The sequence below is a fragment of the Pristis pectinata genome, chromosome 5 (genome assembly GCF_009764475.1).
Source record: "Pristis pectinata isolate sPriPec2 chromosome 5, sPriPec2.1.pri, whole genome shotgun sequence".
Taxonomy (NCBI): domain Eukaryota; kingdom Metazoa; phylum Chordata; class Chondrichthyes; order Rhinopristiformes; family Pristidae; genus Pristis; species Pristis pectinata.
In genome coordinates this window covers 10,074,315-10,096,988 of record NC_067409.1, presented here as the reverse complement: position 1 = coordinate 10,096,988, position 22,674 = coordinate 10,074,315, and the positions used below count along the sequence as shown (strand labels likewise).

The 22,674-nt window shown below is 45.7% G+C and overlaps 1 protein-coding gene across 3 annotated transcripts in view; it reads right to left on the bottom strand.

Moving 5' to 3' along the window:
* LOC127570903 (CAP-Gly domain-containing linker protein 4-like) overlaps positions 1–22,674 on the bottom strand; it is an 80,556-nt gene that overhangs the window by 5,674 nt on the left and 52,208 nt on the right. Inside the window, exons 4-9 of one of the 3 annotated variants that reach the window (XM_052016822.1) lie at positions 18,877–19,111; positions 18,671–18,759; positions 15,490–15,591; positions 14,178–14,476; positions 8,219–8,380; positions 5,426–5,562 (exon numbers count right to left, since the gene is read on the bottom strand). In XM_052016822.1, coding sequence (XP_051872782.1) covers positions 5,426–5,562; positions 8,219–8,380; positions 14,178–14,476; positions 15,490–15,591; positions 18,671–18,759; positions 18,877–19,111 — 1,024 coding nt within the window. The remainder of the gene's footprint in view (positions 1–5,425; positions 5,563–8,218; positions 8,381–14,177; positions 14,477–15,489; positions 15,592–18,670; positions 18,760–18,876; positions 19,112–22,674) is intronic. The other 2 variants (XM_052016823.1, XM_052016824.1) reach the window with 2 other exon arrangements.

Genomic DNA, 22,674 nt, shown 5'->3' with positions numbered 1-22,674 from the left:
TGCAAAGTGATCAGAGTGGTTATGATGTTGCTATACTGTAGTGATTAGGGTTGTGCAGGTTGGTTCGAGAGCCAAATAGTCGAAGGGAAGTAGCTGTTCCTGAACCTGGTGGTGTGGGACTTCAGGCTTCTGTACCTCCTGCCCGATGGTAGCTGCGAGAAGATGGCATAGCCCGGATAGTGGGATCTTTGATGATGGATGTTTCCTTCTTGAGGCAGTGCCTCCTGTAGATACTCCCGATGGTGGGGAGGGATATGTCTGTGATGCATTGGGCTGAGTCCACTACTCTCTGCAGCTTCTTATGTCCCTGTGCATTCGAATTGCCGTCCCAGACCATGATGCAACAAGTCAGGATACTTACAACAGTACATCTGCAGAAATTTTTTGGAGTGTTCTGTGACAAGCCAAACCTCCTTAACCTCAAAGGAGTCAATTCAGCCCATCATGTCTGTGCCATCCCTTTGATAGCTCACTCACCAGCACTTCCTCTATTGGTCTAAGAATGTTTCCCTTTTAAGTGTTTCTCCTGTTCCTTTCGAAAGTCACTCCCAAGTCTATTTCATCCAGTGGGACCTAGATCACAATCTAAAACAAAAACCACTCAATCTCTGCCCCCTTTTTGCCAATTATCCTACGTCGCTATATCCCTTCATCTCTGACCCTGCTGCCAGTGGGAACAGATCCCTTTGATTTTGATGAACGTCACCTTGAACTAAAGGTTGTGAGTAGATTTATTACAGGTTCACAAGGTCACAATGGGGTTGGACCAAGTAAACAGAGGGAAGCTGTACCTGTTTCAAGGAGGCACAAATTTAATGCCCTGGATGAGAGATCCAAGTCAGAATGAGCAGGAGCAGCAGCTCTGAGGGGATTATTCCACTAGCTCTGGTGACCTGTTCTGCACCATAGCAATTCTATGACTACTTTTTGTCTTAATCTCCACTTCAAGGAGAACGGTCCCACCTTCCCTCAACAACTAAAAGCCCTCTTCCATAAATAGTGCTATTGATGCTCCTGATTTTCTCTTCCCTGGTAACTGCCTATCAAACAACTGTCTGGTTGAAATTGGAAGCATTAACATGAACAGGGTCTGAATGGAACCAGAGCAGAGATGAGGAGCAAGTTATTGGCACAGTGAGTTGCTAGGTTCTGCGATGCACTTCTTGGAAAGGTGGATGAATGAGCCATGGGTGGAGGAGATGGACTGACAAAAAATTACTCTGATGTGGTGAGCTCCCAATGAGTGTGACGTCGAAAGGAGGTATAAGGTGAAGCATAGACACTTGTGGTGGGGTGTAAACTGGAGCTCAAAGGCTGTGGACTTGAGACCACAACCTTCTAATGTATGGACAAGAGTGCTTCCACAGAGCCACCTCACAGTGCAAGGAAGCAGTCAGCTGGTGCAGCACCCACAACAGGGTGAAGGAAGGATTGATCTCATTGTGGGACCAGAGTGTTAAAGGGGAAGGAGCTGCAGCTCATTGAAGATGTGGTAAAGATTGGAACAATTGGGATGAATGTCACCCACAGGCTCTTGCCCAAGTGTCCCTGGGGTGTCACATTCTCACCGCACCAGCAACCTGGGTTCGACCCTGACCTCCGGTGATGTCTGTGTGGAGTTTGCACATTTTCCCTGTGACTGTATGGGTTTCCTCCAAGTGCTCCGGTTTCCTCCCACATCATTGGGAAGGTGGGGAGAATAAAATGGGATCAGTGTAAATTTAGTAAAAATGGGTGCTCAATGGGGTACTTGGACTCAGTGGGCTGAAGGACCTGTTTCTGTCCTGTCTTCTTTCTGTGACAATAACTCTACATTGCACAGGTTTTACATGTAAAATGTGCACAAACTGTTTTGTACAAGTTTTAATGCCCTTGTATCTTTTTCCAATTAAAATACTACCAGGCGGAAAATTGGATCTCGCACCTCCAGGTGAGATTCACCTTAGCACTGTTATCATTGTCCAACCATAATATGAACATGTGCGACACTCAATTATTCAAACTAATGCATACGTGCAACCTATACAAGGACATAAGAAATGGGAGCAGGTGTAGGCCATTCAGCCCCTCGTGTCCTGTCTGCCATTCCGTCAGAATATAGCTACATTCTATCTCTGTGCCATATACTCTGTACTATCCATACCCTTTAATGATTCCCTTAGTGTCCCTAACTTGATCGAGTTTATCGAGGGGATGATGAGGGTGATTGATGAAGGTGGAGCTATGGATGTTGTCTGCATGGATTTTAGTAAGGCATTTGACAAGGTCCCTCATTGGAGGGTCACCCTGAAGATTAAGGTGCATGGGATCTACGGTGAATTGGCTGTTTGGATTTGGAACTGGCTTACCCATAGAAGACAGGGTACTGCTCGATGGGACTTATTCTGGCTGGAGGTCCATGGCTAGTGGTGTTCCATAGGGATCCATACTGGGACCTCTGATGTTTGTGATCTATGAACTGGATGAAAGCGTAGATGGGTGGGTTAGTAAGTTTGCAGACGATATGAAGATTGGTTGTTCTGTGGATAGTGTAGAACACTACCAAAGGATACAGCGGGACATAGATCAGTTGCAGATATGGGCAGAGAAATGGCAGATGGAGTTTAACCCGGCCAAATGTGAGGTGTTGCACTTTGGGATATTAAATGTAAAGGGACTGTACACTATTAGTGGCAAGACCCTTAACAGTGTTGATGAGCAGAGCGATCTTGGGGTCCAAGTTCATAGCTTCCTGAAAGTGGCTGCACAGGTTGATTCGGCAGTAAAGAAGGCATATGGCATGCTTGCCGTTATTAGTTGAGGCACTGAGTTCAAGAGTCAGGAAGTTATGCTGCAGCTAGTTAGGTTGCATCTGCAGTATTGGATTCAGTTCTGGTCGCCCCTATTATAGGAAGGATGTGGACGCTTTGGAGAGGGTGCAGAAGAGGTTCACCAGGATACTGCCTGGATTAGAGGGAATGTGCTATAAGGAGAGGTTGGACAAACTTAGGGTGTTTTCTCTGGAGCAGTGGAGGCTGAGGGGAGATCTGATAGAAGTTTATAAGATTATGAGAGGCATAGATAGAGTAGATAGTCAGTATCTTTTTCCCAAGTTTGAAATGTCTAATACCAAAGGGCATGCATTTAAGGTGAGAGGGGGTAAGTTCAGAGGAGATGTCCGGGGCAAGTATTTTTTTCCTCCCCTCAGAGAGTGGTGGGTGCCTGGAATGCACTGCCAGGGGTGATGGTGGAGGCAGATACGACAGAGGTGTTCAAGAGGCTTTTACACAGGCACATGACTGTGCAGGGAATGGAGGGATACGGACATTGTGTAGGCAGAAGGGATTAGTTTAGTTGGGCATTTGACTACTAGTTTAATTAGTTTGGCACAACATTGTGGGCCGAAGGGCCTGTTCCTGTGCTGTACTGTGCAATGTTCTATGTCCGAAAACATATTGACATCCATCTTGTATATACTCAGCCACTGGGCTTCCGCAGGTAGAGAATTACAAAAATCCACCACCCACTGGATAAATTTCACCTCATCTCTGTCCTTAATGGCCAGCCCTTATCTTGACACTGTGACCCCTGGTTCCGGATACCTCAGCCAGGGGAAGCATCATCGCTGCATCCACCCTGTCAAGCCATTATGAATTACGTATGTCTCCCTGAAAGTGGCCACACAAGTAGATAGGGTGGTAAGGAAGGCGCACGTCATGCTTGCATTCATTGGTGGGGCACTTGAGTATAAGAGTCAGGAAGTCACGTTGCAGCTGTATAAAACTTCAGTTAGACGGCACTTGGAGTATTGTGTGCAATTCTGGTCATCCCATTACGGAAAGGATGTGGAGGCTTTGGAGAAGGTGCAGAAGAGGTTTATTAGGATTAGAGGGCATATGCCATAAGGAGAGGTTGGACAAACTTGGGTTGTTTTCTCTGGAGCGTCGGAAACTGAGGGGAGACCTGATGAGGTTGATAAAATTATGAGAGGCAGAGCTAGAGTAGACAGTCAGAACCTTTAACCCCAGAGTAGAGATGTTTAATACTGGAGAACATGCATTTAAGGTGAGAGGGGGAAAGTTTAAAGGAGATGTGCGGGGCAAGTTATTTTACACAGAGAGTGGTGGTTGCCTGGAACGGGCTGCCGGGGGCAGTGGTGCAAACAGATACATAGAGGCGTTTAAGAGGCTTTTAGATAGACAATGAATATGCAGGGAATGGAGGGATGTGGATCATGTGCAGGCAGAAGAGATTTAGTTTAATTTGGCATCATGTTCAGTGCAGATGTTATGGGCCGAAGGGCCTGTTCCTGTGTCGTTCTGTCTATGTTCCTACAACCTGTGCAAAACACTGTCAAGAAAATGGAACCAAGTTGCCAGCTATATGTGAATTAATGTCCCCGCAGGGACATCTACACTTTGCTTCCTCACTGGGCGTGCCTGAATGATCACTGGTCCGTCCACACAGCTGATCAGTTTTCCGTGTTTCAGCGTCTGCAGCACCTCTTCCCTGAAGAGATAGTTCTCTGATCTCAGTCTGCATTGTGAGAATGTAGCTCACAGAGGCATGGGGTCACTTTGACATAGGAGTAAATGTTAGGGCAGGATCATGGGGTTTTTGTGAAGTTGAGTGTAAGAGTGAGGACACACATTTTCCCCTTCCCTTATATGAGAGAGAAATAGGGGGCTATGTGGGAGGGAAGGGTTAGATAGATCTTAAAGCAGGATAAAACGTCAGCACAACATTGTGGGCCGAAGGGCCTGTACTGTGCTGTAAGATAAGACAAGGTATAAGATATTTATTTATTAGTCACATGTACATCGAAACACACAGTGAAATACATCCTTTTGCGTTGCTAAGAATGTGCTGGGGGCAGCCCGCAAGTGTCGCCACTCTTCCGGCACCAACATAGCATGCCCACAACTTCCTAACCCGTACGTCTTTGGAATGTGGGAGGAAACCGGAGCACCCGGAGGAAACCCACGCAGACACGGGGAGAGAACGTACAAACTCCTTACAGACAGCAGCTGGAATTGAACCCAGGTCGCTGGTGCTGTAATAACATCACTCTAACCGCTATGCTACCGTGCAGTGTGCTATGTTCCATGTTCTTCTGGCTGCCTTTTGTATAGTTGCTATGGCTGCCATGAGGAGTGTACTTTAAGGCTTGGACCTGCTTTCCATGATCCTTGGTGGCAATGATGCAGCAGCAGCTAAAGATCATGGGAAGCAGGTCCAAACATCTGCTGTTGGAGAATGTGCACTTCATAAATTAGAGCAATAGAGAGTAGTAGGGAAACATACTCGCCACTTTTTTTGAAAATAAAGGCAGATTTTGCCAATTCAGCATATTTTCCTGTGTGGGTCCCCCAATTCAGCATTAGGACTAAACACAGCACCAATTTCGGGTACCTAAAGAGGGTGAATTCTACGCAACGGTACTTACGAGGCTCGTCCAGCTCAATGCCAACAAAGACGGCATTGGCCATTCCTGAACTGTCTAAATGGCCAACGTAGCGAGCAGTGCCTGACTTGTTGCCGTTTACAATCACGTAATCGTTTACGTTGATGGGAAGTTTCTGCCTGTGGGAGGACCAGAAGAAGAGGTTAAACCATGGTGCACGATACCATTCATTAGGACCTTTCTTAAGAATAAACATGTCATGGCGAGAGAAAGCCAGGAGCACTTTACCTCCCACCTCAAGCTTCTTAGCTAAATTCAAGAATTTATCCAATCTCTGAATACTTCAGGACAAACACACACATGCCCATCAAATTACTCTTAATTCTTTTTGCCATTAAACCTACACTGAGAGGCAATTAACAGTAGCCAATTCACCTACCAGCACATGGTAGTGATGTGGGAAGAAACAGCAGAGAACATGCAAACCCTGCACAGATAGCACCGGGCGTCAGGATCAAACCTAGGACACTGGACCTATGAAACAGCAATAACTGCTGTACCGCCTTGCCACCCCATGAATCGCATTAGAAGATACTTATTCACCAGGTGGAATTACTATTTTTACCTCTTTAAACTGCCTGAGCAGCACTGAAAATGTTACTTATTCTGCACATGCCCTTTCCAGCAATCCTTGTGAAAGATTCATTGATTTGTCACCCCGTGATTTGCACAGGTCGTCACTATGATGTCTGTGACACATGGCCTGGGTATTCACTGACTCTGTGCCTATTTTACAGGAGTGAAACAGGAATAGAATCATAGAGCAGAACAGCACAGAAACAGGCCCTTCTGCCCACCTCATCCATGCTGACCATGATGCCCATCTACACTAATCCCATTTGCCTACATTAGGCCCAAATCCATCTACTTTTTTCCAAATGTCTCTTAAACATTGTAGTCGTATCTACCTCTAGCACCTCCTCTGGCAGCTCATTCTAGATATTCACCACCCTCTGTGTGAAAAACTTGCCCCTCAGGTCCCCTTTAAATTTCTCCCCTCTCACCTTAAACCTATTTGAGTTCAATACAACCCGGAAGTGTTCAATATAAACAAGCAAATCTGAGGAAGATTTTTCTAAGCCAAAGGATGGTTGGAATTTGGAACATGTTGCCTGAGATGGTGGAGCCAGGTACTCCCACAACAGTTAAGTAATATCCAGACAAGTACTTAAATTGTCGTCAAAGGCGGCTGGTATAGGAGCATACTAGATGGTCATGCTCCGAGTATGCAAATCTTTCCCCTTTTTGGTCTTAAGTGACCGACCCCTAATTCTGGACTCCTTAGGGAGCGTGGGGAAGCATTCTCCTTGCACCTACCCTGTTCAGCCATTCAAATAATTTGCATGTCTCAAAGTGGTCACTTATTCTTCCAAACCTAGCCTAGTCAACCTCTCCTCATGTGACAGACACACCCTCCCAGGAACAATTCTTTGCTGCACTCCCCCTATAACAAAAGGGGACAAAATCATACACAATACTCCAAGTACACTCCAACCAATGTCCTATGCAAGACACCCCAGTGCCCACACTCAAGTCCTCTTGCAATAAAAGCCAACATGCCACTCAACTTCTACTAGGCTGCTGCATCTGCATTTTTGCTTTCCATGATTTACCCTTTGAACAACATTTCCTCATCTCTCACCATTTGAAAGAATACTCAGCATCTGCAATTTTTCAGCTGAAGTGGATGACTTCACATTTGGCCACTCTGTGCACCACCCACCATGTCGTTATCGTCACACTCCACTTGTCCATATTCCTTTGAAGCCCACTTATATCCTCAGTTTGGTATTATCAAGAGTTTGGACCCCTCAGCTAAATGGTTGATATAGATTGTGAATAGTTAGGGCCTCTGCACCAATCCCTGTGATACCCCATTAGTCACAGCCTACTAACCTGAGAAGGATCTCAGATATTTTTGGACCAAGTAGACATCTTGGGGGAGGTGGGCCATATGTCTCTTGAGACTCTAATCTATTTACTTCTACTCCTACATGTTAATCAACTCTCAATCTATGCCAGTATATTACCCTGAATTCCATGTGACCTAATCTTATTTAGCAACCCCCTATGTGGACTCTTATCAAAAGCCTTCTGAGAATACAACTGCTCCATATCCACTGATCTTTCTGCATCTACCCTAGGTCCTCAAATATCTCCAATAGTCAAACATGATTTCTCTTTCATAAATCGATTCACCCTGCTGTAGCCAAGCTTTGCAAGGCATTATGTAGGAATCACAAGGTACATTTCCCTCCACAGATGCTGCCTGACCCGCTAAGTTCCTCCAGCTTCTTGTGTGTTGCTCCAGATTCCAGCATCTGTAGTCTCTGTGTTTCGATGTACATGTAACTAATAAAGATACCTTACATCAAGTTCTCACCCAGGCTATTTCGACAGCAGCCCCCAATCCCATGAACACTATCACCCAGAAGGACAAGGGCAGCAGGTACATGGGAACACAACCAACTACAGGTTCCCCTCCAAGTCGCACACCACCCGGCCTTGGAAGTATATCGCCACTTCTTCACCATCACTGGGTCTAAACCCTAGAACTTGCTCTCTAACAGCACTGTGGGAGCACCTTCACCAAAAGAACTACAGCAGTTCAAGAAGGTGGCTCACTCCCACCTTCTAAAGGGTAACTGGAAATGGACAATGTTGGCCTTTGCAGTGAAGCCCAAATCCCAATCAATAAATAAATAATGTTGATTCAAGTTATGTTTCACTCATAATAAACCCAAGATAAGGAAGCGGACTACAGACAAAGCTCACCTCTGGAAGTGCAGCAGCGGTTTGATCTCTTTGTCATGGCCATTTCGACGGCTTATCAGCTTGTAGTTGCTAAAGAAGGAGACACAGCTGGAGCACTGGCAGCCGACCATAGGGAAAGGGAAGACAGAGGAACTTAAAGTGGCATCGACCAGAAAATCAGGACTAAGGCAGAAGAGAAGAAAACCACACTCAGCAACAATGAAATAAACCATACACTGGAGGAGGTCAGAGCAGGGACTGTTGGACTGCCACTGATCCGAGTTCAGCAAACCTGCAGACAGTGTTCACCACCCCAATGCTACCACGCCACATCTTTCCTCACCTTTAGTTTTATTTACATCAATTCTAATACATTATATTGCAAGATATCCATCTATGTATCCATCCACCCATCTATATCCATGTGGAGGCTTTGGAGAGGGTGCAGAAGAGGTTTACCAGGATTAGAGGGCAGGTACTATAAGGAGAGGTTGGACAAACTTGGGTTGTTTTCTCTGGAGCGGCAGAGGCTGAGGGGAGATCTGACAGAAGTTTATAAGATTATGAGAGGCATAGATGGACAATAGAACATAGAACACTACAGTACAGGCCCTTTGGCCCACAATGTTGTGCCGACATTTTATCCTGCTCTAAGATCTATCTAACCCTTCCCTCCCACATAGCCCCCTATTTTTCTATCATTCATGTGTCTATCTAAGAGTCTCTTAAATCTCCCTAATGTATCTGCCCCCACAACCTCTGATGGCAGTGCTTTCCACGCACCCACCACTCACTGTAAAAAACTTACCCCTGACGTCCCCCTTATACCTTCCTCCAATCACCTTAAAATTATGTCCTGTGGTATCTTTTTTCCATGGTCGAAATGTCTAATACCAGAGGGCGTGCACTTAAGGTGAGAGGGGGAAAGTGCAAAGGAGATGTGCGGGGCAAGTTTTACACAGAGAGTGGTGGGTGCCTGAAATGGGTTGCCGGGGTGATGGTGGAGGTAACTACAACAGAGGCATTTAAGAGGCTCTTAGATGGATGTGCCAGGAATGGAGGGAGATGGACATTGTGTAGACAGAAAGGATTAGTTTGATTAGGCATTTAATTACTAATTTAATTAGTTCAGCACAACATGGTGGGCTGAAAGACCTGTTCCTGTGCTGTGCTGTTCTATGTTCTATATATGATACCTCCTTTCATTGTTACTCATTCTGCCATTTGTCATTTATTTCACCCTTCCCAATCATTTAGTTGTTGCTGCCAACATCTCCCGTCAGTTGCCATCCGTCGTGCATTATTCCTGTCTCAGTTAGTAGCTCTGAACTGGAAGGCTGTGCACTCGAAACGCACTCCAGAGGCAGGAGCACAAACTCCAGGCTGACACTGCAGTGGCACACTGAGGGAGTGCTACATTGTTGGAGGTGACCTATTTGGGATGAGTCTTTGAACCACAGCCCCGTCAGTGGACGTGAAAGGTTCTCAAGTATTATCCAGAGAGAGAAAAAAAATAAATAGGAACTATTCCAGGTTCCTGGTTAATATTTCTCTCTCAACCAACATTACAAAATATAACTTCAACCAGCCTTTTCATGCAGAAGTTTTAAAATTTTAACTCCAAGAAGGATTGGGTCTAATTTTTAGACTCTGCCTCCAGACTGGGCCTCCTCCAATGATGGAAATCAATTCCCTTTTGATCCTATCAGCCATTACTCTGTTGAATACTGGCTAAGTTATCACTGCTGTATTCCAGTTTATGTAATCGTCCCTGGCAGTTTTACTCCTGGAATACAAATTTCATTCTGGAGAATCTATACTGCACATCCTCCAGGGTGTAGGGGCAAGGTAGAATCTAGGGAGGGGTTGATGGAAATGTTGGGACAATGAAATGAGTTAGCATAGAATTAGTGTAAAAGTAGGTGGTTTACGGTCAGCACAGATTCAATGGGCCAAAGGGCCTCTTTCCGTGCTCTGTCTCTCTCTGACTCTATGACACGGAACCTAAAGCACTGACCAGATGTAAAATATACAATATTTATAAATAAAACATTTATAAATCCACAGCTGCAAGACATCAGTTCTGAACGATGTGCACAGTTCCTCATTTTACTTAACTGGATTAGAGTTTCTAATGGGATGTAAATATTAAATATACGATGCTAATCCTTTAACCAAACTGTTCAACCAATAACTGCTAACTGTTGCCTCCTCTGTTGTGTGCTTGTGCAGACTGACTTTAAGAGCCTTGTTATCTTGACAAGCCATTAGCATCTGACAGATGTTCAGCTCCAGTGATCAGGACCTAATGCCTCAATCTGGACACGGTGATTGATTGTATCTGTTTATTAATACGAGGCCTAGTGTTCCTCCCGGAGAAACCAGCAGCGGCTTCAAAAAGAACTATTTTTGTGTCCTGTTATGGTTTTCAAATAGAAAAGGGAATGTGGTTATGTGTTAAAGCACTGAGAGTTCACAGGATTGTCATGAGTTACGAAAGGCATGTCACGATCCCAGGTTTCCAGGGTACCAACAGATTAAGTCAACCTGGCACGCAGCCACTAGCCAAGGGAGTAATAGAATCTGCAGTGACAGAGACCAACAGGGGATCCATTCTTCCTGCTTACTCACCTTGTGATCAGCTGGCACAGTAAACCACTGACACCATCACCCTTCCAGTACCCCACCAGGGTGCCAGTCCTTACACAATGGAGCATAGAGCAGTGATACCTGTATAACTAAATACGTTATCACAATGACACACACCCTATTCTCAATATGCCTTTATACACACACACTTGTCAATCTGTCCTTATACACATATACTTCTCAATTTGTCTTTATACACACACACATACTTGCAGAATACTACTGTTGGTCCAACTGATCCTGTTCTTCCACCCCACACACCCCCCCCCAATCCCCCAACACCTCCCCACATCCACCTACAAACCCACACCTGATGGTGAGATGCTGGTCACTCCCTTCTCCGATCCACCTGCCTTCCTACAGTATCCCTGATCTTAAGCTACAGGTTAGAATCTTAACCCAAGGACCAGTCCTAACCTTCTCCATAATTATCTTTAATGGAAATATGATCACTGGATCCAAAGCGTTCCCCTACACTCACTTCTGTCACCTGCCCTGTCTTGTTCCCTGAGAGGAGATCCAGTGTCGTGCTCTCTCCATTTGGGACCACTACATATTGATTAAGGAAACTTTTCTTAACATATTTGACAAACTCTGTCCCATCCAGTCCTTTTACAGTATGGGAGTCCCATACTGTGAACTTTCTCCTTTAAACTTTCCCCCATCTCACCTTAAATTATTTATTTAGAAGAGGAGTAGATAGCAGTTGCAGTGAGTTGCCACGAAGTATTATTGAAATGCTGTAATGAAAAGACAGTACTGAGCTTGTACTCTCTGTTTTTGTGTTTCAGGTCTCACAAATAGAAATGTTGGACATCTGTGTGCCAAGCACACGTAGGCAATGAACTAATGATCATTTCTCCTTTCATCTGCCTTTTTGTCTTTAGTACAGTTTTACTGTGTGCAATCTTGGACCCCTTATCTTAGGAAGAATGTACTTATGTTGGAGAGGGTTCAGAGAAAATTTACAAGGATGATTCCCGGAATGAAAGGGCTGACATACGATGAGCGACTGTCGGCTCTTGGACTGTACTCACTGGAGTACAGAAGAATGAGAGGGGACCTCATAGAAACATTTCGAATGTTGCAAGGACTGGACAGAGTAGATGTGGCTAAGCTGTTTCCCTTGGTGGGTGAGTCCAGGACTAAAGCGCACAGTCTTAGAATTAGAGGGTACCCGTTTAGAACAGAAATGAGGAGAAATTTCTTTAGCCAGAGGGTCATGGATTTATGGAATTCTTTGCCACATACAGCTGTGGAGGCCCAATCATTGGGGGTGTTTAAGAAGGAGATTGATAGGTATCTAATTAGTCAAGGTATCAAGAGATATAGGGAAAAGGCCGGAAATTGGGGCTAGATGGGAATAGTTTAGTTTAGCTCATGAAGCAGACTCGATGGGCCGAATGGCCTACTTCTGCTCCTTTGCCTTGCGATCTTGTGACATCATTGTGGGATGTGGATCACAGGAGATCCAGAGGCTCACAGAACAATGAACAGGAGCTGGAGTAGGTCATTTGGCCCTTCAGCCAGGGTGGCACAGTGGCTTAGCTAGTAGAGCCACTGTGACATAGCACCAGAGACCTGGGTTCAATCCTGACCTCAGGTGCTCTCTGTGTGGAGTTTGCACGTTCTCCCTGTGACTGTGTGGGTTTCCTCCGGGTGCTCCAGTATCCTCCCACACCCCAAAGACATGCAAGTTGGTGGGGTAATTGGCTGCTGTAAATTGCCCCCTGGTGTGTAGGTCAGTGGTAGAATCTGGGGGGGTTGATGAAAATGTGGGGAGAATGAAGTGGCTTGGAGTAGGATCAGTGTAAATGGGTGGTGGATGGTCAAAGGGCCTGTTTCTGTGCTCTGTCTCCACTCCAGAACAAAGATCTCTCCAGTCATCGAGCTCCAGTATACAGACGTGTAGAAGCACATGTTCAGACAGAGCTCCATGTAATCATCAACTCGATCACTGAAGCATGCAAGGGAATAGGCTTTATACTAAACATCCGCTAAACCAAAGCCGTTCAACCAACTCAAGCACTGCAGAACAGCACCCACCGATAATCATGTCGACAACATGACCACGGACAAGGTGGATCACTTCCCGTATCTCTGGAGCCACCCCTCAGTGAAGGCAAGTGTCACTAATGAAATTCACCATCACCTTCCCTGTGCTACCACATCTTTTCACTGTCTGAGAGAGATGAAGAGTGCTCACACCAGGCACAATACTCACGGTCTACAGAGAGAAGTGGACTCAGCCCATTACATCACTGGTACATTACTCCCCACCATTGAAAATATCTACGTGAGGCAAGAAGACACACTCAAGAAGGCAACATCTATCATCAAATATCCCCAGCATCTGGGCCATACCATCTTTTTGCAGCTACCATCGGGCAGGAGGTACAAAAGCCTGAAGTCCCACACCACCAGGTTCAAGAACAGCTGCTTCCCTTCAACCATTCGGTTCTTGAACCAACCTGCACAACCCTAATCACTACCTCAGTTTAGCCACACTATGACCACTTGGCACTACAGTGGACTTTTTTTTGTTTCTAATTGTGTTCTTTCTTGTATAATTTTCTGTAATTTACACTTAATTTATGTTTTTCTTGTGAATGATGTGTATCTGATACGATGTGCCTGTGATGCTGTGGCAAGTAAGTTTTTCATTGCACCTGTGCACACGTGTACTTGTGCAGATGACAATAAACTCAACTTTGACTTTGACTGGACAGCAGTGATCCCTGCTACCTTATAAGCTTGAGGCATGGACTACCTAGAGTAGGCACCTCAAGGCACTGAAGAGATATCACCAACATTGTTTTTGCAACATCCTCTAAATCTACTGGCAGGGAAAGGGAACCAATGCCAGGCCAACTCTCCAGGACCAAGGCTCTAATTACACTCAGCTGGCTGTTGGACAGGTCTCATCGTTTTGCAGGCCCAACACCACTCTCCAGAAATAAGAACTCTATTCTGAGCTCCATCATGACAAGGGACAGAGGAAATGATATTTTCAAGGCCTCTATGTGAAAGTGTGACATCCCCACCGACTCTCGGCAATCCCTGACCCGTGACCATTCAGTACAGAGAAGGGGCACTGAGAAGGTCGGGTCCCTTCAGTAGGAGCACGCAGGAGCCCAGTGGAAACAGCAGAAGTGCAACACCTCCCAAACTACCCATCCACAATTCCCATCAAGGACCTCCCATTCCATCTGTAGCAGTGAATGGAGATCCATTGGCTACCTCAGAATCAGAGTGCAAGCAGGTCATCCTTGACCCCGAGGACCACCTACGTAGATGGAAGGAACTAACGGCCATTTCTCCTTACACCCACCTTCTTGTCCTCGGTGCATCGTTGTGGGACCTGGGCTGTAGCAGGTCTTCTGTAGCTGGGACTGTGCAGTTCATTGAGAGTTTCCTCCCCCTGCCCAGCTCTGTTCCATTTGTCTTCTCTCTGATGCCCCGGCTTTCCACGTAACTCTCCACCCCTGTATCCTGACAGAGGGCCTGACTGCCACATCGGCAAGCAGTGGGCATTGGTTCTGTGTCACACGACATAGATTCCTGCCTCTGGATGGTGCCCCTCTCGTGGGGGGTATGTTCTACCGACAGAATCTCCTCTGGCTGTTGTTTCTGAAAATTCAAAGACAGCAGCAAGGTAACAGATGTGGTACATTTCTTATCTGAATGCCCTTGTGAACACTTGGTTCCAGGCAGTGAAGTGAGATAAGAGAGCTCGAAGGGAAAGAGAAGGAGAGGTTACATTTATATAGCACCTTTCAGAATGAAGTATCTCAGAACCACACTGCATTCTCCCAACCGCTTTTATAAATGTCGTCTGGTTTCCTGCCTCCTGATCAAACTATCTGCATTTACATCTGGGTGTTAGCACACTAAGTGCACGCATGCACATATACACACACGCTGCACACATGCACATACACACACACGCGTGCACACACACTTGCATGCATACAAACACACACACGGACAAGCGCACACAGACAGGCATGCACACAGACCAACACAGAACCCGATGCAATTTTCTCTTCCCCAATCTAGGACACTGCAGACCAACACCCTCTGTCAGTTCTGTCAAGGGCAGGTGTAAGGATTAGGTTACAAACAGTGTTTACAAATCAATTACAAAAGTAATTGGCATAAATATGTTCAAAGCCAGAAATGGCCAGTTTGGGATTTTTAATTTACAATGTGAACATTGGTGTAAAGATGAAAACAATACCAAACTCAGTGTTTTTAACATCCTATGACAGTCAATCTTATTCCTTAATACATCAAGTACATTCCCTAAAGAGTCCTAAATAACCTCAGATACCCTTCTCCATTATCCGTGCCTCTGACGTCCAGAACAGGAGCAGCTCTCACTCAGATCACGGCTAATCCTCACCATCTTTAAATCCCTGAATTGATTCCATTTCTCTTGATACCCTTACTGAACAAAACCCATTTATGTACCCTGAAAATGCTGGAAAATATAGCTAAGTATGGCTGCGCAGGAGGAGGTAAAAGTCCCAAATGTGCCCTTAAGTTGCAATAAAATATCCCATCGAAACATTGAAAAATAGGAGCAGGAGGAGGCTGTTTAGCCTTTCAAGCCTGCTCCACCATCTCCTCTATCTCCATACCGTATTCTCGCTGATTCCCCATATCTGTTGATGCCTTCTGTGTCGAGAAATATATCCGCCTCCTTCTGAAACATATTCAGTGACCTGGCCTTCACAGATGTCCTGGGTAGAGAATGTCACATGTTCGTCACCCACTGAGTGAAGAAATGTCTCCTCATCTCAGCCCAAAATGTCTTACCCTGTGACCCTTGGTTCAGGAGTTCCCTTGCCCCCAAGCGAGGGAGAACCTCCCTACATCCAGCCTGTTGAACCATGTTGGAATATTATATGTTTCTATGCAATACCTTTCATTCTTCTGAATGCCTGGTCAATCCAATCTCTCTGTATATGACAGTACCACCATCCCATGAACCAATCTGGTCAACCTTTATTGGCTCCCTCTATAGCAAGATGTCTTCTTAGGTATGGCAGGGATCTTTTCTTTTTTGACCAAAACTGCGCGTGATACTCCAGGTGTAGTCTCATCAAAGCCCTGTATAAATCCTTTCTCCTGTACTCAAAACACAGTAAGGCTTAACATACCATTTGCACTTCATATTCCGCTTTGGTAGTCTCCAACCTGACCATGCACATTGAATTCTAATTCTGGGAACCACTCTCCTCTGTTCCCCCACCCTTTCGTTTTCCTTTATCCCACCGGCCCCATCACCCCATCTCTTTCCCCTCCCCCACCCTCTCCATCTGTCCACCACCCACACCTTCCTCCCACTGGTTCCCCTCCTCACCTCCTTCCCTTTGTTCCGTGGTCCACTGTCCTCTCCTTTCAGATTCCATCATCTTCAGCCCTTTTGTCACTTCCACCTATTACATCCCAGCTTCTTGCGTCGTTCCCACTCTCCCGCTCCCCCATCTTCCCATCACCCCTCCTTATCTGGATTCACCTCTCACACGCCAGCTCTTGCTCCACCTCCCCTCCCCCCACCTTTTTATACTGGCCACCTGCCCTCTTTCTTTCCAGTTGAGATGAAGGGTCTCAACCCAAAACATTGACCGTCCATTTCCCTCCATAGATGCTGCCTGACCCACTGAGTTCCTCCAACATCTTGCGCGTTGCTCCAGATTACAGCATCTGCCGTCTCTATTCTATCTACATTTGCCTTCTTAATTGCTTTCTGCACCTGCATGTTGGCTTTGATTTGATTGGTTTATTATTGTACAGTGAAAAGCTATTGTTCTGAGTGCCATCCAGACATATCATGCCACACATAATTACATTGCGGCAGTAAAAAGAAAACAGAATGCAGAATATAGTGCTGCAGTTACAGGGAAAGTGCAGTGCAGGCAGACAATAAGGTGCAAGGGCCATGGCGATGTAGATTGGGAGATCAAGAGTTCAACTGTTCATCTTTTAGCACATGAGATGTCTGTTCAAGGGTCTGATAACAGTGGGATAGGAGCTGTCCTCGAGTCTGGTGGTAAGTGCTCTCAAGCTTTTGCATCTTCTGCCCTTAATTATGTTGGCTACTTTCCCGAGGCAGCGGGAAGTGCAGACAGAGTCAGTGGAGGGGAGGCTGGTTTCGTGATGGACTGGGCTGTGTTTACAACTCTCTGAAATTTCTTGCAGTCTTTGGTAGAGCAGTTGCCATACCAAGCTGTGATGCATCTGGATAGAATACTCTCTTTGGTGCATCTATAAAAATTGGTGACAGTCATCAGGGACATGCCAAATTTCTGAGGAAATAGAGTCGCTGGAGTGCTTTCTTGGCCATGGCGTCTACGTGGATGGACCAGGACAAATTGCTGGTGATATTTACACCTTTCAGAGACAGGTGTACAAGGACACCCAGGTCTCTTTGTATATCAATGTTTCCCAATCTCGGATCATTTAAATAACACTCTGACTGTTTTTCCTACCAGTGGATTAATTCAGTTTTATCCACGTTATACTACAACCGCAATGTGCTCACTCATTCAACTTGTCCAAATCATGTTGAAGCCTCTGTGTCCTCCACGGAACACACAATCCCACCCAGTTCAGTATCAGCAGCAAATTTAGAAATATTGTATTCTGTTCCCCAATCCAAATCAATGACATATGTTTATAAAACTGGGGCTCAGGCACTAATCCCTGAGGCGCTCCATCTGGCACACAAAAAGAAGGCACCATTTTCAAGAATAAGGAAGTTACTCCCAGTGTCCTGGCCAATATTTACCTCTCAATCTAAAACAGATTATCTAATCATTATCAAATTGCTATACTAGGACCTACTGAGCTGAACATCCTTACACTATGTCAGCGAAGATTTAACTGGGTATAAAATTATGAGGTTTAGATATCTTTATTAGTCACATGTACATCGAAACACACAGTGAAATACATCTTTTGCGTAGAGTGTTCTGAGGGCAGCCCGCAAGTGTCGCCACGTTTCCATCACCAACATAGCATGCCCACAACTTCCTAACCCGTACGTCTTTGGAATGTGGGAGGAAACCAGAGCACCCGGAGGAAACCCACGCAGACATGGGGAGAACGTACAAACTTCTTACAGACAGCGGCTGGAATTGAACCCGGGTCGCTGGCACTGTAATAGTGTTACGCTAACTGCTACATTACCATGCCTGCTCTACACTACCGTGCCTGCCCTAGATAGTATGCACAGGAAGGATCTAGAAAGAAATAGAAACAAGAGATATAGACTTAAAGTAAATGGGAGAGAGGAAATGGAGAGATGAGGAGAAACCTTTCACCCAAAGATTAATGTCCATTCTGTAAGGATGGTAGAGAATGACACTTAAGAAGCATTTGGACATCTACAGTAAGTGGATGCTAAACTACGGACCAAGAGCTAGAAAGTAGGGATAGAGCTAACACAGCCGGAAACACGAGAGACTGCACACGCTGGAATCTGAAGCAACACACGAGATGCTGGAGGAACTCACCGGGTCGAGGAGCCTCTGTGGGCGGGGGGGAAAAGGACAGTCAATGTTTTGGGTTGCAGTCCCTTCATCTGGACTGAAAGATCGAGGGGAGATGGAGGTCATCCACTTCTCTCCACAGATGCTGCCTGACCTGCTGAGTTCCTCCAGCAGCTCGTGCGTTGCTGTTTCACAGTTGGATTTGTTGGGACCAATTGCGTCTGCCTGTGCTTTGTAATTTTATGATTCTATATTTTGGCCACAGTGCTACCCCCGACTTTCCCCCCCCTTTCACTGGAGAGTGAAAGAGCATTGTGCTGTTTACCTCACTCTGTCTCAGACGATCGCGCAGAAGTTCAATCTGTCGCCATGCATTTCCCAAATCTTCTGTCAGCCTGGAATTTAACAGCAGTGCTGAAAAGGGAAAGAAGTTGATCACCCCAAGGAATCCACAGACATTCCTACTACTTCACCCCCAGGACAGCTATTTAAAATGAAACACAAGTTATTAGCACACATGAATGTACGTACTTTCCATTAGTTGCTCCTCACACCTTTTCTGCATGAGGATCTTCGGACATTCCACTTGGACCTCTCGGGACACTGTAGACTTGTAGCTCTGGATTGGTTCCCGTGGCAATTCCACATTCCGTGGTGCGGAGGTTGGTCTGGTCAATGGTTCCTGACCCGGTTGGTGAAGTACCCTGGGGGGAGATTCCTGGAACACAAACTGCTGTTCCTCTTTATACTCTGCAGGTTCTATTTCCTGCAGAGAGAGACAGGGGTAAAGGGGGAAATGGGCAGAGAGGGAGACAGAGAGGGGGAAATGGGCAGAGAGGGGGACAGAGAGGGGAGACGGGAGGAGAGGGGGACAGAGAGGGGAGACGGGCAGAGAAGGGGGAGACACAGAGGGACGGGGAGACAGAGGGGGAGAGAAAAACACAACATTTAAAATATTGTAACACTTTTCCCCCATCTATCAACAAAACTTGGGATTCCTACCAATCCTTATTCTTAGATGTTATCTGATTCCCAAACCCTTCCACGACTTATCCTCATAAATATAGTAGGATTTAGTTTAATCTAGTTTAATTAAGTGTTTCATTTCTTCTGCTGTAAGTAATTTGTACTGTAACTAGAAGTAATTAAATTGGATTATTTATTTGATCATAGGTTCTGGGTGTCATTAACTTGGCCAACATAAATGCCCATCCCTAATTGTGCCTGAACAGGGCTTTTGCAGAGGTAGTTAAGGTTCAACCACAAGTCACACATGTAGGGTGGACCAGTTTAGAAAAGTAGATTTCCTTCCCCGAAGGTGATTAGTGAACCAGACGGGCTTTTACAATAATTCAGCAATCTCACAGTCACCGTCACTGACACTTGCTCTTTATTCCAGGTTTAATCACTTGAATTTTCAATTTTCAGCTGCCACAGTAAGATTTGAACCCATATCTCCTGGATATTAACCCAGGCTTCTAGGTTATGGTCTAGTAACGTTGCCCCTGCGCTTCTCCATGCAATGTAATGAATCATTAAGGTCAGTATGCGTGACTATAAAAAGTTTGAGCTTTCATTTGCAAATTGTAGAGAGAGCAAATGAGAGAAAGAGAGACATAGAACAAAAGAATTGGTGACATTATGATTCTACCTGGAAGGTGAAATTGGACCACATCATTCACTGTCCTATCTGGATGCATCACAGCTCAGTACAGCAACTGCTCTGTCCGAGACCGCAAGAAATTGCAGAGAGTTGTGAATGCAGCCCAGTCTATCACAAAAACCAGCCCCCCCCCCACCCCCCACTCCATTGACTCCTGTCTACACTTCCTACTGCCTTGGGAAAGCCGCCAACACAATCAAAGAGCAACACATAAAGGAGCTGGAGGGACTCAGCGGGTCAGGCAGCATCTATGGAGGGATCCTGACCAATCCTGATGAACGTTGACTGTCCATGTACTTCCACAGATGCTGCCTGACCCACTGAGTTTCCTCAGCTCCTTTGTGTGTTGTACCTGCAGTCTCGTGTCAACATAATCAAAGACCCCTCCCAACCCGGTCAATCTCTCTTTTCCCCCCCCACCCCCACCTTCCATTGGGCAGAAGATACAAAATCTTGAGAACATGTACCACCAGGCTCAAGGACAGCTTCTATACTGCTATTACAACACTCCCGAACAGACCTCATACAATAAATACATATAACAGACGACCTGTCCTGGTCAACCAACACCTCCTCCCTCGTCAAGAAGGCACAGTAGCATCTCCACTTTTTACGGCGGCTGAAAAGAACAAACCTGCCCTCCCCCACCCTCACCACATTCTACAGGGGTACCATTGAGAGTGTCCTGACCAGCTGCATCTCTGCCTGGTACGGTAACTGTAACACCTCTGACCGTAAGACTCTGCAGAGAATTGCGAGTACAACTGGAAAGATCATTGGAGTACCTCTTCCCTCCATCCTGGACATCTACAACACATGATGCACATGTAAGGTCTGCAGAATCATAGATGACCCCTCTCATCCCTCCCACGACCTATTTGTCCCACTGCCGTCTGGCAAGCGGTACCGGAGCATCCGGGCCAGAAATACTAGACTGTACAACAGTTTTTTTCCCCAGGCTGTCAGGCTCCTGAATACTTTGCAGACAGTTTCAGACAAATGCCACGTCAAAAGCCCTGGTTTGCACACCGGAGTATAAGAACTTTGGCTGCTGCTGAACATGTTTATACATTTAGCGCAACACACTGAGTACTGTATTTTCTTCGTCTAACTCAGTTTTGCACTAACCCTGCACTAATTTTGTATTCTGTATATACCGTTTTGTGCACTACTTGCACTTGCACAATATTTTTGTCTGCGTTTATTGTACGTCTTCTGTTTTATTTATGTCCTCTGTTGTGTGAGTCTGGGGGAAATGACATTTTGTTCCTCCATGTGTTTTTATAGCATATGGGTGAATGACAATAAAGTAACTTGAATTGGCTAAAGATTAACTCTTAATCTCTCACGTCATGGCCCTTGCGCCTAATTGTCTACCTGTGCTGTACTTTCTCTGTAACTGTACCACTAAATCCTGCATTCTGTGATTGTGTTCCTTTTGTACTACCTCCATGTACTTATGTATGGAACGCTCTGTCTGGATGGCTTGCAAACAAAAGCTTTTCACTGAATCCAATTACCAATTGACTGCAGATTAGACACCGAGAGTGGCCAAACACTAAGGGGTTTTGGTTGGAACAGAAACGGAAAATGTTGTAAATACTCAGCAGGTCAGACAGCATCTGTGGAGAGAGAAAAACAAAACGTCGCACATCAACAGCTTTTCAGTAGAACTGGGGAAGTCAGAAAACAAACATGTTTTAAGACGTGGAGAAGGCGGGACGTGGAGAGAACAAAAGGGAATCTCTGTGATGGGGTTAGCAAGAGAGTCTGAATAACACAAATGATGATGCTGTAGGCTTGTCAATCGTAACTGATCTGCCTGGAGGAGGTGCAAGTTGAGGGAGGACTGTGGAGAGAGGAACAAACTGTGAGTATAGTTGGAAATCTGAAGTAACAGAGAATGCTGGAAATACTCAGTACTTCAGGCAGCATCTACAGAGAAAGAAAATCTGAGTTAACATTTCAGGGTAATGGCATTACATCAGTTCTGACACAAACTGGAGAGGCTGGTTATCTGAAACTGCTGAGGGCTATAAAATGCCTGGTGGAAGATCAAATGCTGGTCTTCAGGATAATATTGGGCTTCAGTGGAACTGTGCAAGAAGCCAATCGCAGACCAGAGTAGTTCCAGCATTTTTTAATATTGTCACTTGAATTCTCTAAAACCACTCCATCTAACGTCTTACACTCTCCTTCCATTCCTCTTCCAACTAAACTCAGATTAGAGCATTTTCCATTCATATCACAACTGACCAGCTTTGTTGTAGTCATAAGACTTATGATGCTAGCTCATTTTTGTTCTCTCTGCATCTGCTGGCTATTTCCAACGTTCTCCTTTACAGACCGTCCCTCGGTTACCAACACCTGACTTATGTACAGCCCGTACATACAGGTGAGCGTTTGGGGGACCGGCCAGATGGACTTCCCGGCTGCTTGGGGGGGTGGGGGCTACAGGCATCTCCTACCATGTGGGAACTTGGCTCGAGGCAATATTATTGCATCTTACAGAGAAATCTGAACGGTTGACTTAAACACCCTGGTTTAACCACACATTGCCCATGGTTGGCCTGTGTTTTTAAATATATTGCTGAGCAGGCTCATCTCCCACTTGCAAACTGCTCAGGGTACGAACAGTCCTCAGGAATGGAACCCAGGGGAGGGCC